General features: G+C 51.7%; 2 protein-coding genes across 5 annotated transcripts in view; both read right to left on the reverse strand.

Moving 5' to 3' along the window:
* Positions 1-432: 432 nt before the first annotated feature.
* On the reverse strand, positions 433-10,501 carry paxbp1 (PAX3 and PAX7 binding protein 1). 2 transcript variants are annotated; one of them, XM_084697945.1, is made up of 18 exons: positions 9,990-10,501; positions 9,605-9,727; positions 9,211-9,411; positions 8,846-9,073; positions 8,560-8,660; positions 8,247-8,476; positions 7,419-7,608; positions 6,479-6,602; positions 5,529-5,631; positions 5,155-5,270; positions 4,428-4,627; positions 3,198-3,345; positions 2,808-2,929; positions 2,443-2,519; positions 2,198-2,264; positions 1,842-1,988; positions 1,448-1,602; positions 433-1,128 (listed from the first exon to the last, which is right to left on the reverse strand). In XM_084697945.1, the coding sequence occupies exons 1-18, from the start codon at positions 10,303-10,305 to the stop codon at positions 1,011-1,013; spliced, it is 2,766 nt and encodes a 921-aa protein (XP_084554071.1). In that variant the 5' UTR covers positions 10,306-10,501; the 3' UTR covers positions 433-1,010. The 2 variants fall into 2 exon arrangements, with proteins under 2 accessions (XP_084554071.1, XP_084554070.1); XM_084697944.1 differs by having other exon boundaries at positions 8,554-8,660.
* A 212-nt stretch (positions 10,502-10,713) lies between these two features.
* The window catches only part of gbe1a (glucan (1,4-alpha-), branching enzyme 1a), a 59,807-nt gene continuing 51,472 nt past the window's right edge, over positions 10,714-19,048 (reverse strand). For 2 of the 3 annotated variants that reach the window (XM_084697947.1, XM_084697948.1), the window contains exons 15-16: positions 16,714-16,831; positions 10,714-11,162 (exon numbers count right to left, since the gene is read on the reverse strand). In XM_084697947.1, the coding sequence (XP_084554073.1) occupies positions 11,100-11,162; positions 16,714-16,831 (181 nt within the window). In that variant the 3' untranslated portion in view covers positions 10,714-11,099. The remainder of the gene's footprint in view (positions 11,163-16,713; positions 16,832-19,048) is intronic. The other variant, XM_084697949.1, reaches the window with a different exon arrangement.

Raw genomic sequence — 19,048 nt, forward strand, 5'->3', positions numbered from 1 at the left:
ACCCTCTCCAGTTTCATTAATAAATGCATTGCAGGTCAATATAAGGTGTGCCCCTTAATTTTCTGCTTGCGCTCCTAAAATTCAGTCAGGGGCTACTGTGCTCCTGGTAAAAAAAAAGTTAGTCTGGAGCCCTGGAGTCCCCTTGACTACCTTTAACTTTTCAGATTTGAGGGCTGGTTTTAGCGCCAAAACGCTTTATGAATGCGAGGTAAAACAAATTGCGACAGTTAAGGATAAAAATACGAGTTTCTCCTAGATCGGCAAGTCAGGAGCACCTTAAAGACTTAACATGTTTTGTGAACACGGCCCCTGATCCTGCATCTGTGCCAAATGTGTCCAATGTATGGAGATAAACAAGTCTGCTAGATAGTCCTACTCCCATCTCTAACAGTGTCGGAGAGAGAGCGGGAAACCAGCGATATGCACTATGAATAACTTCCATATCCACATTTTATTCACAAGCAAAACAATACAAAGGACAAGTGGGCCAAATTAAAATACAAACATCCCACAGCTGCCTGTACACGAAAAAAAAAAAAAAAAAAAAGAATCATCAGGTGAACACGAGCAGGTTGCCGGGTAGTTCCCGGGTGCCCCCCTCCCTCCACACCTTGAGGGGGACTGCATATGACAGAGGTTCTGGGCAGGAGAGGCCACACTGATCCTCGGCCTCAGCACACACACAGTTTATTAGGTGGAAGGTGTCTGGTCGTTTTGGCTTCCGTCCGCTTGATTCTTACTGAGGGGGTAGAGATCAGCGGACTACGTTTCCCAGAACACACCGCCTGTTCCGTGGTGCAGACAAGGCAGGAAGTCTGGGGGTGATCTGTAGTCCTGACGGGACTCTCTACAGACATGTACACTATTCACAGTATATACACACGTGCGCGCACACACACCTTTGTGTATAACACACACAATCACTTTCACATAGCCACTCAAAAATCCATTGTGAAGCCCTAATTAGAGTACTGCTTTCCATGGTTGACCGGTCTGTTTTTCAGTGTCTGTCACTTGACCTCCATCAGGGGCTTGATGTCTTTGATGCCATGCTCCGTTGCCACGGTGATGATGTGGTCCAGAGCGTTGAGTTGACCCAGTAGCTTCACCACCTCTTTAATGTTGTCCCTGGAGAGAAAGAGAGAGAGAGAGAGAGAGAGAGATATTGAGAGAGAGAGAGAGAGAGAGATATTGAGAGAGAGAGAGAGATATTGAGAGAGAGAGAGAGAGAGAGAGAGAGAGAGAGAGAGAGAGAGAGAGAGAGAGAGAGAGACAGAGATATTCAAATAAAGACAGAAAGAGGGATCCAGAGAGGGAGGGAGAAATGGGAGATACAGGAAGGCAAGGGCAGGAAGGAGAGAAGAGCGGTTAGAGACCCAACCGTCGTCACTCCCCATTCCCGCCGACCAAAGAGATTAGGGGGAGGGGTGCATTTGACGCGACTCACTTGGCGGCGCGGCGGTCCACGTCGGAGCCGCCCAGGCTGGTGCGGTACAGCGAGCTGGCCAGGTGGGTGAGGTAGCGGCAGAAGGGCTCCAGCTGGGGCAGCGTGTGCTGGCCCTTCAGCCCCACCAGCCACTGGGCCGGCAGGCACTCCACCACCTGGGGGAGGGCAGGGGGAGAGAGGGAGACAGGATGGGAGGTCAGGGTGAGAGGGGGGCATACACTCCTGCTGTCGGACTAATAAGAGGGGTACAGTCAGAAAAGGAGAGAGACCACAGACCGCCTGGAGGGAGGGAAGGGCAGACTGTGTGACAGTGACAACTGTGTGTGTGTGAGCGCGAGAGAGAGCGAGAGAGAGCGTAAACGTGTGTGTGTGGGTGAGTGTGGCTGGTGTGTACCTTCTGGCTCTTGGCGATGCCCTCGTCCCCAGGGTGGCAGCTCTGCAGGGCAGACAGGATGTATCTGTTCAGGGTGCTGTCCAGGGCCAGCTCCTTCAGGGTGGAGCTGGACAGCAGGCCGTCCCACTGGAGGATGTTACCCAGGAGCTGCACGCACACACACACACACACGGAGGGAGAGTGAAGAGGAGGATAGTTAGAGGCCACTCAAGCGACGGCCAGATGGTATTTTGAAACCGTTTGAATGAGGCTGGATGATAACGGGCTCCAGTTGCCAGAACCAGAGGGTATTTTCATGTGAGGACTGTGTGCTTGCAGCAGCCACGTGGAGACGGGCCTACACAGGCAGCGTGTACCTTGACGCAGGACCAGAACTGCCTCTGGAAGAACAGGTAGGGACCCCCGTTCTTGTTCTCCAACACACTGGGGGATTTCCAACACACACACACACACAAAATCAGGCACCGCAGAGTGATTTTTTGGCCAAGAAAAGAAACAGACAAGCAGTCTAGGACGTGTGTTTGAGAGAGAGAGAGAGAGAGAGAGAGAGAGAGAGAGAGAGAGAGAGAGAGAGAGAGAGAGAGAGGGAAGGATGGCTCACTTCTTGGGGTAGAGGGGCAGGAAGACGTCGTCGTCCAGCGTTCGTCTGGCCCTGAGAACCACCGTCTTCAGGAACTCCTGGTGAGATAGAGGGGAGTGAGGGGGGGGAGAGAGATATCGCACACTTGAGTGCAGAGCTTGTTGCGTGTGCTGGGGACTGGTGTGTGTGTTTGTCGAGTAATGCACTCTGTGGGTGTAGATGTGTGTGTTGCCAGACTACCCCTTTTGTGTGTGTGTGTGTGTGTGTTATCTTACCCCCGTGTGTGTGTGTGTGTGGAGGGTGTATATCGTCAAGTCCTACCTTTATATGTAAACTGTGTGTCTGTGTGTCTAACCCTACCTGTGTGTGCCTGTCTGTACTCGTACCTGGGTGTTGCGGTTGTCTCCGTTGAGCACCGTGGGGTATCCTTTAACCAGTCGGTGGACGAACGCCACCAGTCTGGCTGTCTGGCTGCTGGAGAGGGGGTCCCACACCTGGTCAGCCAGCACTGCGCGCACACACACACACACACACACACATAGATGTATATACAGACAGTTGACTGAGCACTGAAATACTGTCAAACTATACACTTCTGACCCTTGATCTACTGTATTTTCTATTTGCACTATTTCTGCGTCGCTGTGGCTAAAAGCATCGCTAAAATGGGAAATTGGATTCAACAATAACCAATGGCCTTCGTGCGGGTATGCACATTCCCATGTGGGCCTGTGTGAGAGAGTGAGAGTGAGCGTGTGCGTGAGAGAGACACCGACCTGCCAGCTTGGGCAGTATGACCCTCTCCACGATGGCGGGCAGTAGCCCCACGTCCAGATCAGCCTTCTGGGAGCTGCTCTGCTCCTCACAGCCGTAGAACAGCAGCGACTCGAACCACAGCATGTACTCAAAGTTAGCACACTCGGCCTGGAAAGAGGGAGGTAGGGAGGGATAAAGGAGAGGCATTAAAAGGTGTGTACTCCGCGCTCGTTTGAACAGTTGGAAGACGAGGCCAACACTTCCACACACAAACACTGCCATCCACACGGCAACTCATTAGCTAGTCTGAGAACAGTCTGTGGAGTCAGGTGGATGAGCGGTGAGGGAATCGGGCGAGTAATCTGAAGGTTGCCAGTTCAATTCCCAGCCATGCCAAATTACGTTGTGTCATTGGGCAAGGCACTTCACCCTACTTGCCTCGGGGGGGAATGTCCCTGTACTTACTGTACGTCATCAGTTATGTTTTCCTGATTCTTGTCAGTTATTGTACATGCTACCTTGTATTTTCCTGTGTTCAGCTCAGCGTATTCTAAACTAGCCGTAAACGGCCCATTTGGCTGTTACATTCCCAGTGTTGTTAGCAAACGCTAGCTAGCCTGTTAACATGAATATGTGCGGGCCTCCAAGCACAGACGTCACACTTGAAACCCGACCTGTTGCCTTTCACCACCATCCACTTATTCAACTGCTGTCGCATCCCTCGACATGCCATCTTAATTTCCCTCCTTTTTTTTTTTTTCTTCTTTTCCCCCCGACAGCTTTTTTGCTTTATCCACGTTTTTCCAGAGACGATAACTCACCACACGTACCTGCTCGCTCAGCGCTCACCATGGCTTTGGCGCCCCTATGTGCCGCATGTAGCGCGTAGCCACTTTTTTGTACCGCTGCACACAGGCCTAACCCCACACCAGGGCCGGCGCGGGTACAGTCGCCGCCCTGGGGAGGATGCACCCCCCACCCCCGCCGCCCGGGAGGGCGAATCGGAGACACGATTTGTGGTGGTGCGGGACGGTTCATTAATGGACGCACTGCGGTATTTGGCGCCCCCCCCCTTCATGGCGCCCTAGACTGCTGCCTAGATCGCCTGCAGCAAACGCCGGCCCTGCCCCACACACACTCCCCCGCCACCCCACCCACTAGCCAACACAAAACACACTCCCACCCTTGTACGCCATATCGATACATATACACACACACACCATCAACCCCCTCCCCACACCAAGACCTACCTGGAGGGGGTTCCAGGTGATGAGCTGCAGCCGGACCAGGGGGTTGAAGAGCTTGGGCAGACATAGGGCGATGTAGGCCTCCCGGTAGCAGGCCTGGTAGTCCCTCCTCCAGGCCTCGAAGCGGCCCTTGATGCAGTCCAGGGAGTGGAACTCCTCCACCGCGTCCTCAAACACCTTCCTGCTCTCCCGCACGATACGATCTGGAAGACACCAGCGTCTTAGGGTCTGAGCCCCACGGGGTAAGACGTGTGTGTGTGGGTAGTTTTCAGCAGCGCGTGTGTAGTGTCAGATGCGTGAGTATAGTTTCAGGTACATGTGTGTGTGGCGTGTGTGTGTGTAGTTTCAGATGTGTGTGTGTGTGTAGCGTGTGTGTAGTTTCAGGTGTGTGTGTGTGTGTGTGTGTGTGTGTGTAGTTTCAGATGTGTGTGTGTGTGTGTAGCGTGTGTGTGTGTGTGTAGTTTGTGTAGTGTGTACAGTTTCAGGTGTGTGTGTGTGTAGTTTCAGATGTGTGTACAGTTTCAGGTGTGTGTGTGTGTGTAGCGTGTGTGTGTGTAGCTTCAGATGTGTGTGTGTGTGTGTGTGTAGCGTGTGTGTGTGTAGCTTCAGATGTGTGTGTGTGTGTGTGTAGCGTGTGTGTGTGTGTGTAGTTTCAGATGTGTGTACAGTTTCAGGTGTGTGTGTGTAGCTTCAGATGTGTGTACAGTTTCAGGTGTGTGTGTGTGTGCACCTCTCTCCAGGTCAAAGGCCGTGACGTCGGTGGAGGTCTCCTCGTCGTCGGAGGACAGCCCCTCCCTGTGCTCCGCCCTCTTCCCGTTCTGCTCCCGCGCCTGGCGCCGCCGCGTCCTGCCCCGCACACCACACACACACACACACACACGTCAGCCAATGACACGACAGATCTCGCATCAAAGAATGAGATAGCAGACTCTCAACAGCGGCGGTGTAAAGCGCCCGGTAAACACACGGGGCACCCCCCCTCCGAACAAAATCAACCGGACCGGCATGACCAATCAGATCACGAGGTAGAGAAGTCTACGGGTCACTCCGGTGCTGGTCACACGACAACATAGAACGGCCACAACGCCAACCCCCCCCCCGTACCGTCTCGCCTCCCTCTCGGCGATCCTCCTCTGGCGAGCGTGCTCCTGCAGGGTCGTGCGCTCGCGGCTGAACGCCTCCAGGTTGGGCGCCATCATGGCCTTGCCTGGAAGAGACAGGGGCCATGTGAGCGGGGCCCGCCCCTGGGTGGAGTCAAAAGCCCCCCCCCCCGCCCCCGCCCAACACCCGTCCCTCCTCTCTCCCCCCCCCCCCCCCCCCCCGCCCAACACCCGTCCCTCCTCTCTCCCCCCCCCCCCCCCCCCGCCCTCCCCACAACCTATCAGACTACACTAAAAAACACACACACACACGTATACACACACACGAGCACACCTGACTGGAATACATGTTTCTGGAACTTTCCGCTTGTGAAAAAAAAAACAAGACATTCTGAACAGGAATATGAACGTGGCAGGGGCTCGCTATGTGCACGGGAAGCTTAGCATTTGAAACCCTGAAGCTGAACGTCCGCAGTACATGAACGCACGCTGCCCGCTGTTCACTCTCCTCTGCGGGACAACCACTCACCTGTCATCTGCACGCTAGCATACAACCAGTCAAAACATTCAGTTTGACCCAGGGGCTGTCATTGTGATTTTTGACAGCTCCGAGTTCGGTCGGAGGCTTTTTATGAGGGGCTTTTACGCGTCTCACGGACATACCACACACACACGGAGCACAACTGATGTACTGGTCTTCCATAACACATCTTCGCTCTCACACACACACACACGCGCAAGCGCAGGCATGCCCAGGCCTTCTCATCCACAAATTCAAACTCACAGGGAGACAGAGCAACATCACAAAGACAGTGAACAAAGGTCAATAGCAAGTGTGCAGTTGCACACTTCTCCCCCAACACACACACACACACACACACACACACGCGCCCGCACACAGAGAACCAACGAGGCCGTTCAAATAAATAATAAAAACCTTCAAGATGGACTGACTTGAAAGGCTTGCAAACTCCGCCGATTCATCTTTTATATCATCTTGTCTTCTCTGGACGAGTCGCGCCGCCCGTTGCCTTAGTAACTGGTGCATGTCAGCCTCCAGCTCCAGGATGGCAGGCACCTGAAAGATATGATACCTTCTGTGACCTCTGACCCTGAAAGGGGCGGGAGACCGCGTCACGGGGACACCTGATTGGTGGAGGGGCCGGCGAGCAAGTGAGGCAAAGGGCTCCGATTATAGGATGGTAATAACATGGAAAACCAAGCACAACATTTAAGACCTAACGTTTTCCAATTTCAGCTACGTTTATCGTTATGTGTGCAGTGTGGCTGTGCTGTGTCACATTGCTCCAAGACCCTCCCCACACACCAAAGAGACTCCATTGACCATAATGCATCACTCCTAAGAGTCCAGCTGTTGGGGAGCAAGGTGGAAGTTAAGCAAGAGAGCTGACATCGAGTTTGTCAACTCAAGTGGGGCCATCAACCGGCGTCAGACTTTATCTTTTTTTACTGTCGTCAAATTAGAGCTGCAAAAAAATACTACAATCATGGCGGGATGTTAGGATTGCAACCACGTTTCAGATGCCAAGTGAGACGGACATCCTTTTTATAAAGGCATGCTTTTTCAGTCATGAAACTATTAATTGACAATGCCGTTTCGGAAAGATCGACAGACAAGTAAAGTCCAAAGAATCAAATATTTCTGAACAAATACAGGCCTAAGCCTTACTGCAGTGTGTCCTTTAAAGCAACAACGTCTTACTAAGAGTACAATATTACATTCCAGGAGCCATTCATTTTTCACTATTTTAAAAGTCACCGTATTCAAAAAGGTTCTAATTCTGGACACTAAGGCAAAGCATTTCAAAAGCAAAAGCCAACAGGTACAACACAAACAAATGGGGGGGGGGGCAGCAGACCATTTCTCCCTTACCTTTTCACCGAAACACTCAAGCAAGTCTCCAACATACCCTCGCATCTCTTGCAAGAATTTATATTGATCTGCGTTGTCATTGGCCGAGCCTTCCAGGCAGCGGATGGCGCTCTGGGAGGCGGCCAGCTCGTCCTGGATCTGCTCGTAGCGTTTGGCGTTGGCTTCGTGGCCGGCGCGCATCTGGCCCAGCCTGGACACGGACGGACAGACACACAGGGCAGCGGTCTGAGGGGCTGGACAGAGGTTCAGTCACGCTGGCTGGCAGAGGATAGCCTTAGTGGCTTGCTCGATATCAGGGTTGCGAACTTTAGTGGCTAGCCTGACATCAGGGAGGCTAGCCTTTGTGGCTACTGGCTGGCCTGACATAAGGGCGGATAGCCTTGGTGGCTAGCTTGATGTCAGGGTGGGTAGCCTTAGTGGCTTGCTTAACCTCGGGGCGGATAGCCTTGGTGGCTAGCTTGATGTCAGGGTGGGTAGCCTTAGTGGCTTGCTTAACCTCGGGGCGGATAACCTTGGTGGCTGGCTTGACATCAGGGTGGCTAGCCTTAGCATGCTACCGACACTTCAGGAGCTCAGTGTGAGAAGAATAATTCAGGAGTACCAAGGTACTTATGGCGATGTAAACAAGGTGTAGAGGTAGCAAAGTATTGTGTACTGCATAATGCAGTCACCACCACCACAACCCACAACCCCCCCGCCCCCCAAACCCCAATTCTTCACCCTGCAGCATCAAACCAAGTCTCCCCCAGACTCCTGGAACTTGAAGAGGCCTGAACGAGAGAGCGCGACACGAGGGAGGAAAACCAGGTCGGGTGAGGCGGAACCTACCTGTCTCGCAGTCGTTTCTTTACCAGATCAGTGGAGACGGGGGCGAGCTCTGCGCTGGGGCCGCTGTAGGGCGGCGCGGGGCCGTCGGGTCGCCCCGCGGGCTTGCAGTCCGCCTGCTGGGCCAAGCTGGGGTAGGTGTAGGGCGTGCTGTAGGACGAGCCGTAGGGCTGGCTCTCGTAGCTGCTCTGGTAGTACATGCTGCTGTGGTCCTCTGCTTGACTGCTCTGCACCTGGCAATGCAACGACAAGGTCAGATAGCCCAGCCACTGAGTGACGTGTGCGTGCGTGTGCGTACGCGTATACATACCCCTACCTGGGGAATGCTGATGCCCTTCCGGATCTGCTCCTGCTCCCAGCGGCTCAGCTCCTCGTCGTGACCCTGGTCCAGGGCTTCGTCATCGCTGCCCTCGATGCCTACAGGCGAAAGGAAGACACCAAAGAGACTCCGTTTCCCACAATGCCACGTCCGGTAGTCCCAAAAGTCGAGGTGCCAGAAGACCAACCATGCTAATAGGCGGGAAAAATCCACGCGTCCTCCTACGGCCTACTCGGACCCACCGCCATGCACAAGGGGTCTCTCTCGCCCGCCCTCCACCCACCTATCTCCTCTGCTATCTTCTGCCGCTGGCTCTTGCTGCGCACGCCGCTGAAGCTGATCCTCTTCTCGTCTTCGTCCTCGTCGTCGCTGCCGTCCTGCTCCTCCTCCTCGCGGACCAGCCGCTTCTTGGGCGCCTCGGTCTCCACCAGCGGCGCGTCGCCGCCCAGCTCCCGCGCCATCTGGCGCCGCTTGCGGGCCGCGTGGATGAACGCCGCGTCCGGGATCTCGCCTGTGGGGGGGGGGGGGGGGGAAATGGGAGACTGTGTTACGGCGGGCCATCGTCTGACTACTGACCATGATGAGCCGAAACCTTTGCGGGTGGCCTGAGAGGAGAGACGGTGTTCTCCGTGCGCGTTGGTCCCCCACCTGGGCGGAGGGTGCTCAAGGAGGAGAGCGCATTGGAGAAGTTGCTCGAGTTGCTGTTGCTCTTGGAGGCTTGGCCCTGGGTCTTGTGCTCCTCCTCCTGCTCCTCAGTGCTGTCCACCTCCATCTCTTCCTCCCCTTGCTCACTGGCTGCTCCGCTAATAGGCTCCTCCTTGATTGCTGCCATAGGCTGGCCAGCCCCATCTTCAAAGAGAGAGGGGAGAAGAGGCAATCTTTTAGTTTTAATAACTTGGGTCCCAATCAAACACAGTTATTACACCAAAAAAACTGCACTTTGTTGAAGTGGTAAATAGAAAATATATGAACCGGTGGCTACATGTTTAGCATGTATAGCATAGACTTGCTTTACTGAGGGACAGATCACCGTTTCACCTACCTGTGGTTGGTTCTTGTTTGACATAACCCGTTTTCTCAAGGTCTTCTTTGTACTCTTTCTTCAACTGCTTGACAATCTTCTTGCTGTAGTTGGATTTCTTCACCCTAAACACCTCCGTGCCCTCTGTATGTCAGAAAGCGATTGATTCGTGATTAGGTGAACCTCGCGGACTGCAAGCTAATAAGTCTTTTTAGCAAAGAAGCTAACCACATCACACTAGCGCACAGGAAATATTAAAGCAAACATTGGTCAGATAGTCAACAGCCAACAAATTTCAAAAACATTTGAGTCTACGTAATTAATGCACCCGTTTGCGAGCCAAATAGCGTGCTAATTGCTTGCTACGCTACAGTAGTGTAATTAGCTAGGTTAGTGTTAGCTCTACCTTCATCATCATCGAAGCTCAGTAAACTGGCCTTCGAGGGGCCCCCTTGTGCATCCCTATTTTTCTTTTCCTTCTTGACAGCCTTAAAGGCGTTTGACTGGAATCCGTTGCCATGATGGTAGTCCACGTTTCGGCCTCCGACGGCGATGTCAATGTTGTCAAACTCCGGAGCGTCCACGGCTGCTGCGCCAGCAGCAGGCCCGCATGTTTGAGGCGCTAGCTGCTGTGGAAGTGGGGTTTGCTGAATGTCTTCCTTTTCGTCTTCGTCGGACTCATTCCTCCGCCTCAGACTGACTTTTTTTGCTTTTTTAAACATTCTGCTTTTTGGATTTTTATAAGTATTGGGTTTACTTGCAAGAAATGCATAAAGACAGTCTAGCGAAGCGCGCAAAATTGATCCTGCTGTAAAGGGCAGCCATTTTCTGTCAAACTTCTTCGCTGGGTTCTATCCTTTCTCGGCTGCAACACAAGTGCATCTTATAACTTTGCTGTCCTCTACAGGTATGGATGATCATGACAGGACACGGAGCCTACTTGTTTAGCATCGCATCGCAATCCATTCAGAATTAAATGTATACAAATGATAAATAGCCTAAGATACAGATGCCTAAGATACAAATGAAAACAATGATTCAATGAGAACCTATAGCTGTATAGATAAGAATGGCCTACTTCTAGTCTAATCATAGCGGCCATACATGATGATAAAAAACGAGAACAGAGGTAAGATAATTGATTTATTGTTGTCATAACACTTATTTATTTATTGTCACGTTGAATCCTAACTCATTCTGCCAACTATCAACTCGTATTCCGTAGTACCATCCAAAATAGCCTATAATAACTATAGAAAAGAGGGTGAATGACATGGATAACATACACAGTATCTGCTTCAACTTTGTTCAGGGTTCTACACATGGGTTAATCTACAGCTTCCTTTTATGTAGTGAGTCTTTCAAAAATTGGTTTTGAAGGCACTGCTCATTGTAAAACCTGGAAGACGTGATGTTTCATTGACGATAGGACCCTTTGCATCCTCACAAAGGAACATGGTCACACCTGGGGACACACCAGGGACACATCCAGTAGCCAGAAGCCTCCTTCCACTTCTTAGTGACCGTAATCGATATCTTCATTGACCAGAACCAGAGCTGTACGGCATGGAATGTAGATCTGATGGAGAAAGAGAAGGGGAGAGATAGATGGAGAGAGTGAGAGAGATAATGAGAGAGACAGAGACAGTGAGAGTGAGAGAGAGAAAGAGGGAGATGGGGAGGGGGGGGGCGGGTGTGTAGATATATATTTTCCACCATATTGTAGCTTGGAGCATATGAACATGTAAAAAGCGTAAGCAGAAATATACACACACTGTTTTGCTTCTTTTTGTTCTTTTTACTACTTTTCCCAGGAACCCGTTGTAGAACAAATTTCCCCCGTTGTGTGTGGGGTTCTGTATATCCTTTACTGCGTTCACGAGAGGTTAAAACATAAGCGGTCCTTAGGCAGCCCTGACAAATCACTGCGATTAAGAAGTAATTCCAAAACACACACACACACACACAAACAAACACAAAAGCACTGAGGTAAAAACATCTCTTAAGGGAGAGGTAGAGCAAATATAATTTCCAAGCAGTCAGCAATCTCTTGGATTGAGACATAAATGTCAATATTGTCCATTAAAGTCCTGCTGACCCTCGAACTGCACCACTCTATGAGTGTGTGTGTGTATGTGTGTGAAGGAATTGTGTGGGTGTGCGTGTTGCTATGGTCGTGCATGAACATGTGAGACTGCGGGGGGGGGGGGGGGGGGTAGTGTGTATGTAGTGTGTGTGGATACAAGGGTCAAAGGAGGTTGTACAACACTGCAGAGAATAAAGGGCCCGTGAATAAATCAATAAATCAACGGTGGTCTATGGACTTCATACAAGGTGTGGAAAGGAAAGGCACCGTTTCAATGAATCTGAGTTCACCCTACAGCCACAAGAGGTCACTGTTGACCCTTAAGAACAGCTATTGCCAGTGACAAGTCGGTGATGTAATGCACCAGCCCCACCTGCTTCAGGACTGTGGTGACTGGGATCCTATAAACAGTGTCAATGAGGGGAAACGAGATTTACTGAATGCATCCAGACCTTATACACGCAAGTAATAGTGTTACTGTTTGCTATTTCGAGCCTCATAAGCCTTGCCCATTAAAAGTCGGTTAGGGTATGTCTCTTATTACTAAGGAGGAGATCTCTCGACAGTATTAGAATGCTTACGGGGCTGAGAGAATATGAGATCCACCTTGACATCAAACAGATTGATTTCCAACCCTCTCTCTCTCTCTCTCTCTCTCTCTCGGAGTGATAAATGTGTGTGTTCTGCGGTGTGTGGATGCATTATTTTTAATAAACACTGAGAACAGTGCATGCGCACATATTATTGGCCCCTCAAGCACAGATTCTTTGAAGCAACAGGGTCTGGCTTCAACTGAATCATCTTTAATTACTTCTCTCTCTCTCACACACACACACACATACATACATACACGCATGCGCGCACACACACACACACACACACACACATTGTCACCTTTTAAGGCCTGAACCCGAGAGACATAGAGTATCATAATAGCTTATATCTAGTGATCATAATCTATTTCTATCAGACATACAGTAGATTACTTTACCGTAGAGATTCCTCATATAAACAAACAGGAGGATAAAACGGTTACTTGACAATACAGACTACTCTAATAAACAGATTACGAGATCTATTTCTAGATATCTAGATATCCTGTACATTAACAACATTACTTTACAGAGTAAAGTTACCCCCCCCCCCACACACACACACACACACGCATACACACACACCAGGGACTCCACCAGAGAAACATTCCCAAGCCTGCCTAACAGGCTATGTTAAACACTTAATGAGGGTCAGGGAACACTTGATTGGTTGGGCTGTTTAAACACTCACTTGGACAACACACACGAGGGCATGCACACACGTGCACAAACCAAAACAAAAGGCAGAAATCTCATACATGCACACAGACACAATTGATCAATTCTGCACCATCTCTCCTCGCTAAGGAAAAGTCTCATCCAAATTGCACGAGACACTTATTTCACGGAAGAAAAAAACAACAGCTGCTTTGATCACTGAGCTGCACTGTACTGTCTAACCCAGTCTCTCTCTCTCTCTCTCTCTTTTTCTCTCACGCCCACGGTCTTTGCTTACTCTCTCTCTCTTTCCCTTCCTCTCCCTCAAACTTCCCTTTTTCTCTCTGTTCTCCCTGAGCCCTGCCCACGTGTGTGCACGCCCCGCATCACACGCATGAAAACAAGAGAGAGAGAGAGAGAGAGAGAGAGAGAGAGAGAGAGAGAGAGAGAGAGAGAGAGAGAGAGAGAGAGAGAGAGAGAGAGAGAGAGAGAGAGAGAGAGAGAGAGAGGCCGACGCCCCAACTCTCACTGGGAGGAAAGTGGGGTCCTAATTAGTACAGCAGTCACAATGTGGCTGTGTACTAGCGCGCGCAAAGAATATGGGCGGACGACAATGTCCACACAGCAGCGCTACAGAAGCTCCCTCACTCCCACACTGACAGGACTGGTTCCCATCCATGTTTGGCTTCAGAAGGCATGTCGCTCCCATGGCCCAACAGCAAGCTGTTTTATAACGGCTCGGTCCAAGCGCTTGACTTAATCACAGGAATTACGCCCTCTACATTGCCTGGACGGAACAAAGCACCGGCAATGTTTTTTATGAAAGGTACGCGGCTGGGAAAGCGTAACAGAGACCAAACACAGCAACTGTCGACATAAATGTACAAATTAACTTTAAGAGCACAATTTCAAAGCACTGACTTTCCTTTGCCAAACATTTCTGGGATTCTGAGAGCCTGTTTTTGAGGGGGCGGGGGGGGGGGGGGGGGGTAAGGGGGGCCTAGTGTTCGCACTGACAACAGACGGTGAAGCAAATCCATGTAGCGTTTCCTTTCTAAGGACACTTTAAATTGTCCAATTCTGCTGACAGGGAGATGGAAATCGGGCTCGCACACACCCACCCACACGGGGACACACACACACGCATGACCCAGGTAGTCGAGCTTGTCCTCTATCCTGTCTTCCTCCGCTCTTCCACCTCATTTTCTTTTTTTCCCTTTCCTTCATCTTCCCCTCCCCCCCCCCCTCTCTCTTTCCTGTCTAGGGGTGAGTGTGTTCTTCTGTGTTTTGTTTAAGAGCAGGGAATCGAAAATAAGACACTGAGAGGAGAAGTCTAGAAAGTTCTCCCAAAGTACAGCGTCAGCAACCTCCCCCCCCCCCCACACCCTTGCTCGGAGAAGCATCAAAGCTTCAACACTTGGACAGAAATCCCAAGCAGTTAGACACCCCGTCCAGACAAGAGAACTCAATCATCAACCAGCTTGCTTGCTTTTCTCCTCTCTCTCTCTCTCTCCCTCTCTCTCTCTCTCTCTCTCTCTCTCTCTCTCTCTCTCTCACTCACTCTTTATTCCCCTCTTTTTTATTCACCTCTCTCTTTATTCCCCTCTTATTCATTCACACAGTCATACATTCCTGTAACCAAAGAACATCCCTGGCGTTGTGGAACGAGGAAGTTGCAGAATCATCTGACTGAGCCAACCCCCAACGCTCGAACCCCCCCCCCCCCACCCTCCCTCTCCCCTCCCCCAACCCCCCACCGCCCCCAAACCGGAAAGAAACTTTTACCGAAGAAATGAGAAATTGGCAATGCCACCTGGGCGTGAATCAAAAAATGAAAACCTGGGGGGGGGGGGGGGGAACGACAAAGGTTTAAGCCCCACTTTGAAGCATCGGCGCGGTGAATAAATCATTGAGAATAAGACTCCCGATATCACTGCCTCTCCCACACCTGCGACCTTCCCCTTAATTATTCATCTGCTGTCACAATCAAGCGCTTCTTTCAGTGCGTGCGTGTGTTTGCGCGTGGGAGTGAGTAAGCGAGCGAGCGAGCGAACGTCGTAGCGGCTCGGCAGGATAAACGACGGCAAATTCAAACCGTCATCTTCAGCCAGGGAGGCGCACACACACACACACACACACACACAACAGACACACGCTCCACACACACCTGAAGAGGAGAGAATTTGCTCTAATGAACGACGCGAGCGCTCTCCGGCGCCGCGGCGCGACTGACAGACGGAGTAGAGGAGGACGGCCCCTTCCCTCTCATCCTCCCTCTCTCCGTCTCCCTCGCTCCTTTCATCCCTCGCCGAACGCGTAATGGCAGTCGGATTAGTGGCGGACGTGTTAACTAAACTTCCAATTTGGAGAAGAGAGGGAGGGGTCCGAGGGTGCGGAAGAAAGGAGAGAGAGAGAGAGAGAGAGCGAGCGATGAGAGCGCGAGATGTTTGATGTGATAACAGAGGAGAAAATGAGAAGAGGAAATGCGGAATGTCAGAGAGATGAAAGAGAGGGAGATTCAAGAGGGGAAGTTCAACCATCAGCATATGCTTAGTATATACCGACAGGCAAGCTCCTGATAGCTACTTGTACGGTACAACACGACATGCCGAGGGCAAGGGTCGGCACGCACGCACCCACCCACCCACCAACACACATAGCACTCATGTCAAACACAAACACGCGTGCGCGGTCTGAATGAGTCACGTTGAAGGCAGACACACGGGCCCAAATCAACAGAGCTAAGGAACTCTTTAAACATAAATAACAAGCGGCAGAGAGAGAGAGAGAGAGAGAGAGAGAGAGAGAGAAAAGCACAGAACCGGATGGAACAGCACCAAAAAGGAATTAGAAAAGACGTTTTTTTTAGCCCTCCACCCCCACCTCTGCTCAAACTCCAGACAGATACTAATTTCTTCCATCCTGCAGCAGTGACTGATAACAGTCAGGGGGCTTCTACTGTAACCTCCCCCGAAGGGTGTGTACGTGAGCGCGCGCTCGGGCCGTCTTCTGTGAGGTAATTACTTTCCGATGGTGGCAGTGCAATTGCAGCTTAGTCGGCGGGTGGGAGTGGGGAAGGGGGGGGGGGGGAGCATAAGCTACAATGAAGGGGCTGGAGAAAAAACAGATGGTGAGATGAAGGGACGGAGGGACGGAGCGGGAGGGGTGGCGGGGGGGGGCCCGATGCGAGGTCACACAGGTGCGGGAGAGAAACGATTAATGAGCAGCGCCGTCCGCTGATCAATCGGAGGAGTGGGACGAGAAACAGAGGAGGGAGAGAGAGAGAGCCGGAGAGGGAGGGAGGCGGGCGGGCGGGCGAGATGGAGCGATGGAAAGGGAGGAAAGACAGGCCGTGAGTGTGGGTTTGAGTCTGTGTGTGACCGTGTGTGTGTGTGTGTGTGTGTGTGTGTGTGTGAGAGATCTAGAGAGACACAGAGAGAGAGAGACAGAGAGAGAGAGACGCAAAGACACAGAGAGAGAGACAGAGAGACACACAGGGACACAAGGAGAGACAAACAAGAGAGACAGACAGAGACACACACTCAGAGAGAGACAGACAGACAGGGAGACACACAGAGACAGGGAGACACAGGGAGAGAGAGACAGACAGGAAGAGAGACATAGAGACAAGGAGAGAGACAGAGATAGGGAGAAAACGACACAGAGCGAGAGACAGACAGACAGGAAGAGAGACAAGGAGAGAGACAGAGACACAGAGAGAAAGACACAGAGAGAGACAGAGGGCGACACAGGGCAACAGAGAACACAGGCCCTCACAGACACAGGGAGCATACCATCATGGAGTCGGACTTGCCCTTAAAGGCCATGGACTCGGAGAATAACTCTGTGTTGACGTCGAGACGGCCGTGGCCTCCGTACTGCACCGCGTCAGAGTCCAGCTTGATCCGATATCTGGAGCAGGGTCAAGGGTCAGCTCTACCAAGATTGTGCCCTGTTCAAACGCTCCTTTCTCCCTTTCACTCCAATCATCCGTTTTTCTTCTTTTCTCTTATTTAGTCCGTCCTTCCAGCCTGCCTATCTCTCCTCCCTTCCCTCGAACGTTCCTTCTTGTCCCTCTCTCTCTTTTGTCTTTCTTTCTGTCTTTCTTTCCTTCTATCCTTCCTTCCTCCCTCAAACCCTAAGACTTTCCATCCATCCATCCATCCATCCATCCATCCATCCATGCATTCACCCTCCCTCCCTCCCTCCCTCCCTCCCTCCCTCCCTCCCTCCCTCCCTCCCTCCCTCCCTCCCTCCCTCCCTCCCTCCCTCCCTCCCTCCCTCCCTCCCTCCCTCTCTCCCTCCCTCCCTCCCTCCCTCGACAATACTACTGATCTGATAGGATGCTTGTCAGTGACATGTATCAGATAACAGAGGAATCCTGGCATTCCCCCGTCCCGTTTATTGAGCTCTGAGAGAATGAAGCAGGATTTGGGTTCAGGGGTGCTGAAAAACAGCCAAGAACACGAGAGAACAAGGAGAGATGAGATGAAACAGAAAAACAAACAAAGTGGTTCCGGGGTCTCACAGAGCGCCGCCCTGCAGGGTGAGACGTGCACTGCGGCTCCGGCAGAAGGCCTCACACCAGGGCCTCAATTTAATCACTGCCCAGCCTGAGGAGAGGCCAGGCAGGGAACAAAGTCACCCTCCAGCCCTCCATCCTCTTCCCGCCGCCCGCTCCCTGTAGGTCGACCCGGGAGAGGTCACCCCCCACCCCCTCCGCTCTCTCTCTCTCTCTCTCTCTCTCTCTCTCACTCTCCACATCGGCCCCAACCGTTTGAAGATGAGAGAAGCGATAGAGAGATGGCCGGGAGGAGGAGAAGTGGAGGAGAGATAGAGCCCCTGTTGTTCTCTTTGAGCTGTTAATCTTTGTGTTTCAGCCGTTAGTCGGTTTTTCCCTCTCTCTTTCTCTCTGTAACTCAAATACATTTCCTCATTAAAAACACGGCTGGCGACAAAAGCCTTTGTGGGCTTCGGTGGTTGTACTTTTTGCCATCCTTGCACGCCGTTTTCATCTCTTTACCTCGCGCTCTCCCCCAACGCCAGCCTCGGAGAGGAAAAACGATCTTTCATTGGCATTCGATAGGTTACCCCCAGCCGGTCTAGCCACCCAATCAGGGCACAGAGCTTGCCGACTCCCATCCTGCACCTGTCACACTTCACGAAGCCGTTTAGAGCTCCGCTAGAGGTTACCCACCGCGGGTGGGTGTGTGTGTGTGTGTGTGTCGGTAGGGTGGTGGGGGTGCGGTTGAGGGAGCAGACGGAGGGGCAGCAACACAAGGGCAGAGATGGAGGGAGAGCCGGAGGAGAGGGAGAAGCGGTTTATAAAAGAGGGGAGGGGGCTGAAGTGACAGAAAGTGCCGGAGGGGGGTCTGGGATTGTTGGAGGGCCGGGTGAGGTTGGGGGGGGGGGGGGGGGGTGGACTCGATGGAGGGATGAGGTGAAGGAGAGTGCGGCGGCAGCAGGGGATCAATCAGGGAGCCTCCTGAGGGGGGGTATCGACTGGTGCCTGTCTCCCGGGGCAACCCTGGTCAAAGTGCTTTCAGGCTATCCAATCGGTTCGATGGAGAAACGTGCCTGGCTCCAGCGCCTCACCTCTCATAGGTGTGTGTGTGTGTGTCGGACTCGAGCAGGAGGGAGGAGGAGTTCACTCGGTAATCGATGAACACACGGATGCATGTGTGTGTGTGTCCGGCCGTTTGGGATAAACAAACACAACGCCCGAGCTGGTCGCCTGTGCTACTACAACCACGATTACAGAAGTCTCATCAGTAATCCACCAGAGAGCCAGTAGAAATATCAGGAAATCATACGGCCTCAGCCTTAAGCCTTAGCATATTATAAATATACACAAATATACTGAATGTATACAAATATATATATATATATAATATATATCATATTTATATCGGCACACACGGGTGAAATTAAAATATTCTGCTCCTGTTTAATCATGTGGATCAAAGCAACTGGGGAGGAGGAAGGGAAGCCAGGCACAGGGGGATTCCAACAGCAACACTGAATTAACCATCCATCCGTGCTCCGTGTGTGTGTGTGTGTGTGTACTTGTATATGAAGAGAGAAAGTGAGGGCAGTGGGGGAGATGGAGTGTGACAGTACTACATAAAG

Source organism: Hypomesus nipponensis, chromosome 5 (assembly GCF_054491055.1).
Source record: "Hypomesus nipponensis isolate SF chromosome 5, ASM5449105v1, whole genome shotgun sequence".
NCBI classification, from domain to species: domain Eukaryota; kingdom Metazoa; phylum Chordata; class Actinopteri; order Osmeriformes; family Osmeridae; genus Hypomesus; species Hypomesus nipponensis.

Bases quoted from the DNA above. Each gene is read 5' to 3' on its own strand.
- paxbp1 (XM_084697944.1), bottom strand. From the start codon at position 10,305: ATGTTTAAAAAAGCAAAAAAAGTCAGTCTGAGGCGGAGGAATGAGTCC. The intron at 5,632-6,478 runs GTCAGTCCATCT...TGTCTCTTCCAG, and splicing joins GGAGTTTGCAAGCCTTTCAA to GCAAGGCCATGATGGCGCCC. The intron at 2,930-3,197 runs GTCGGTGTCTCT...GTGTGCGCGCAG, and splicing joins CATACTGCCCAAGCTGGCAG to TGCTGGCTGACCAGGTGTGG.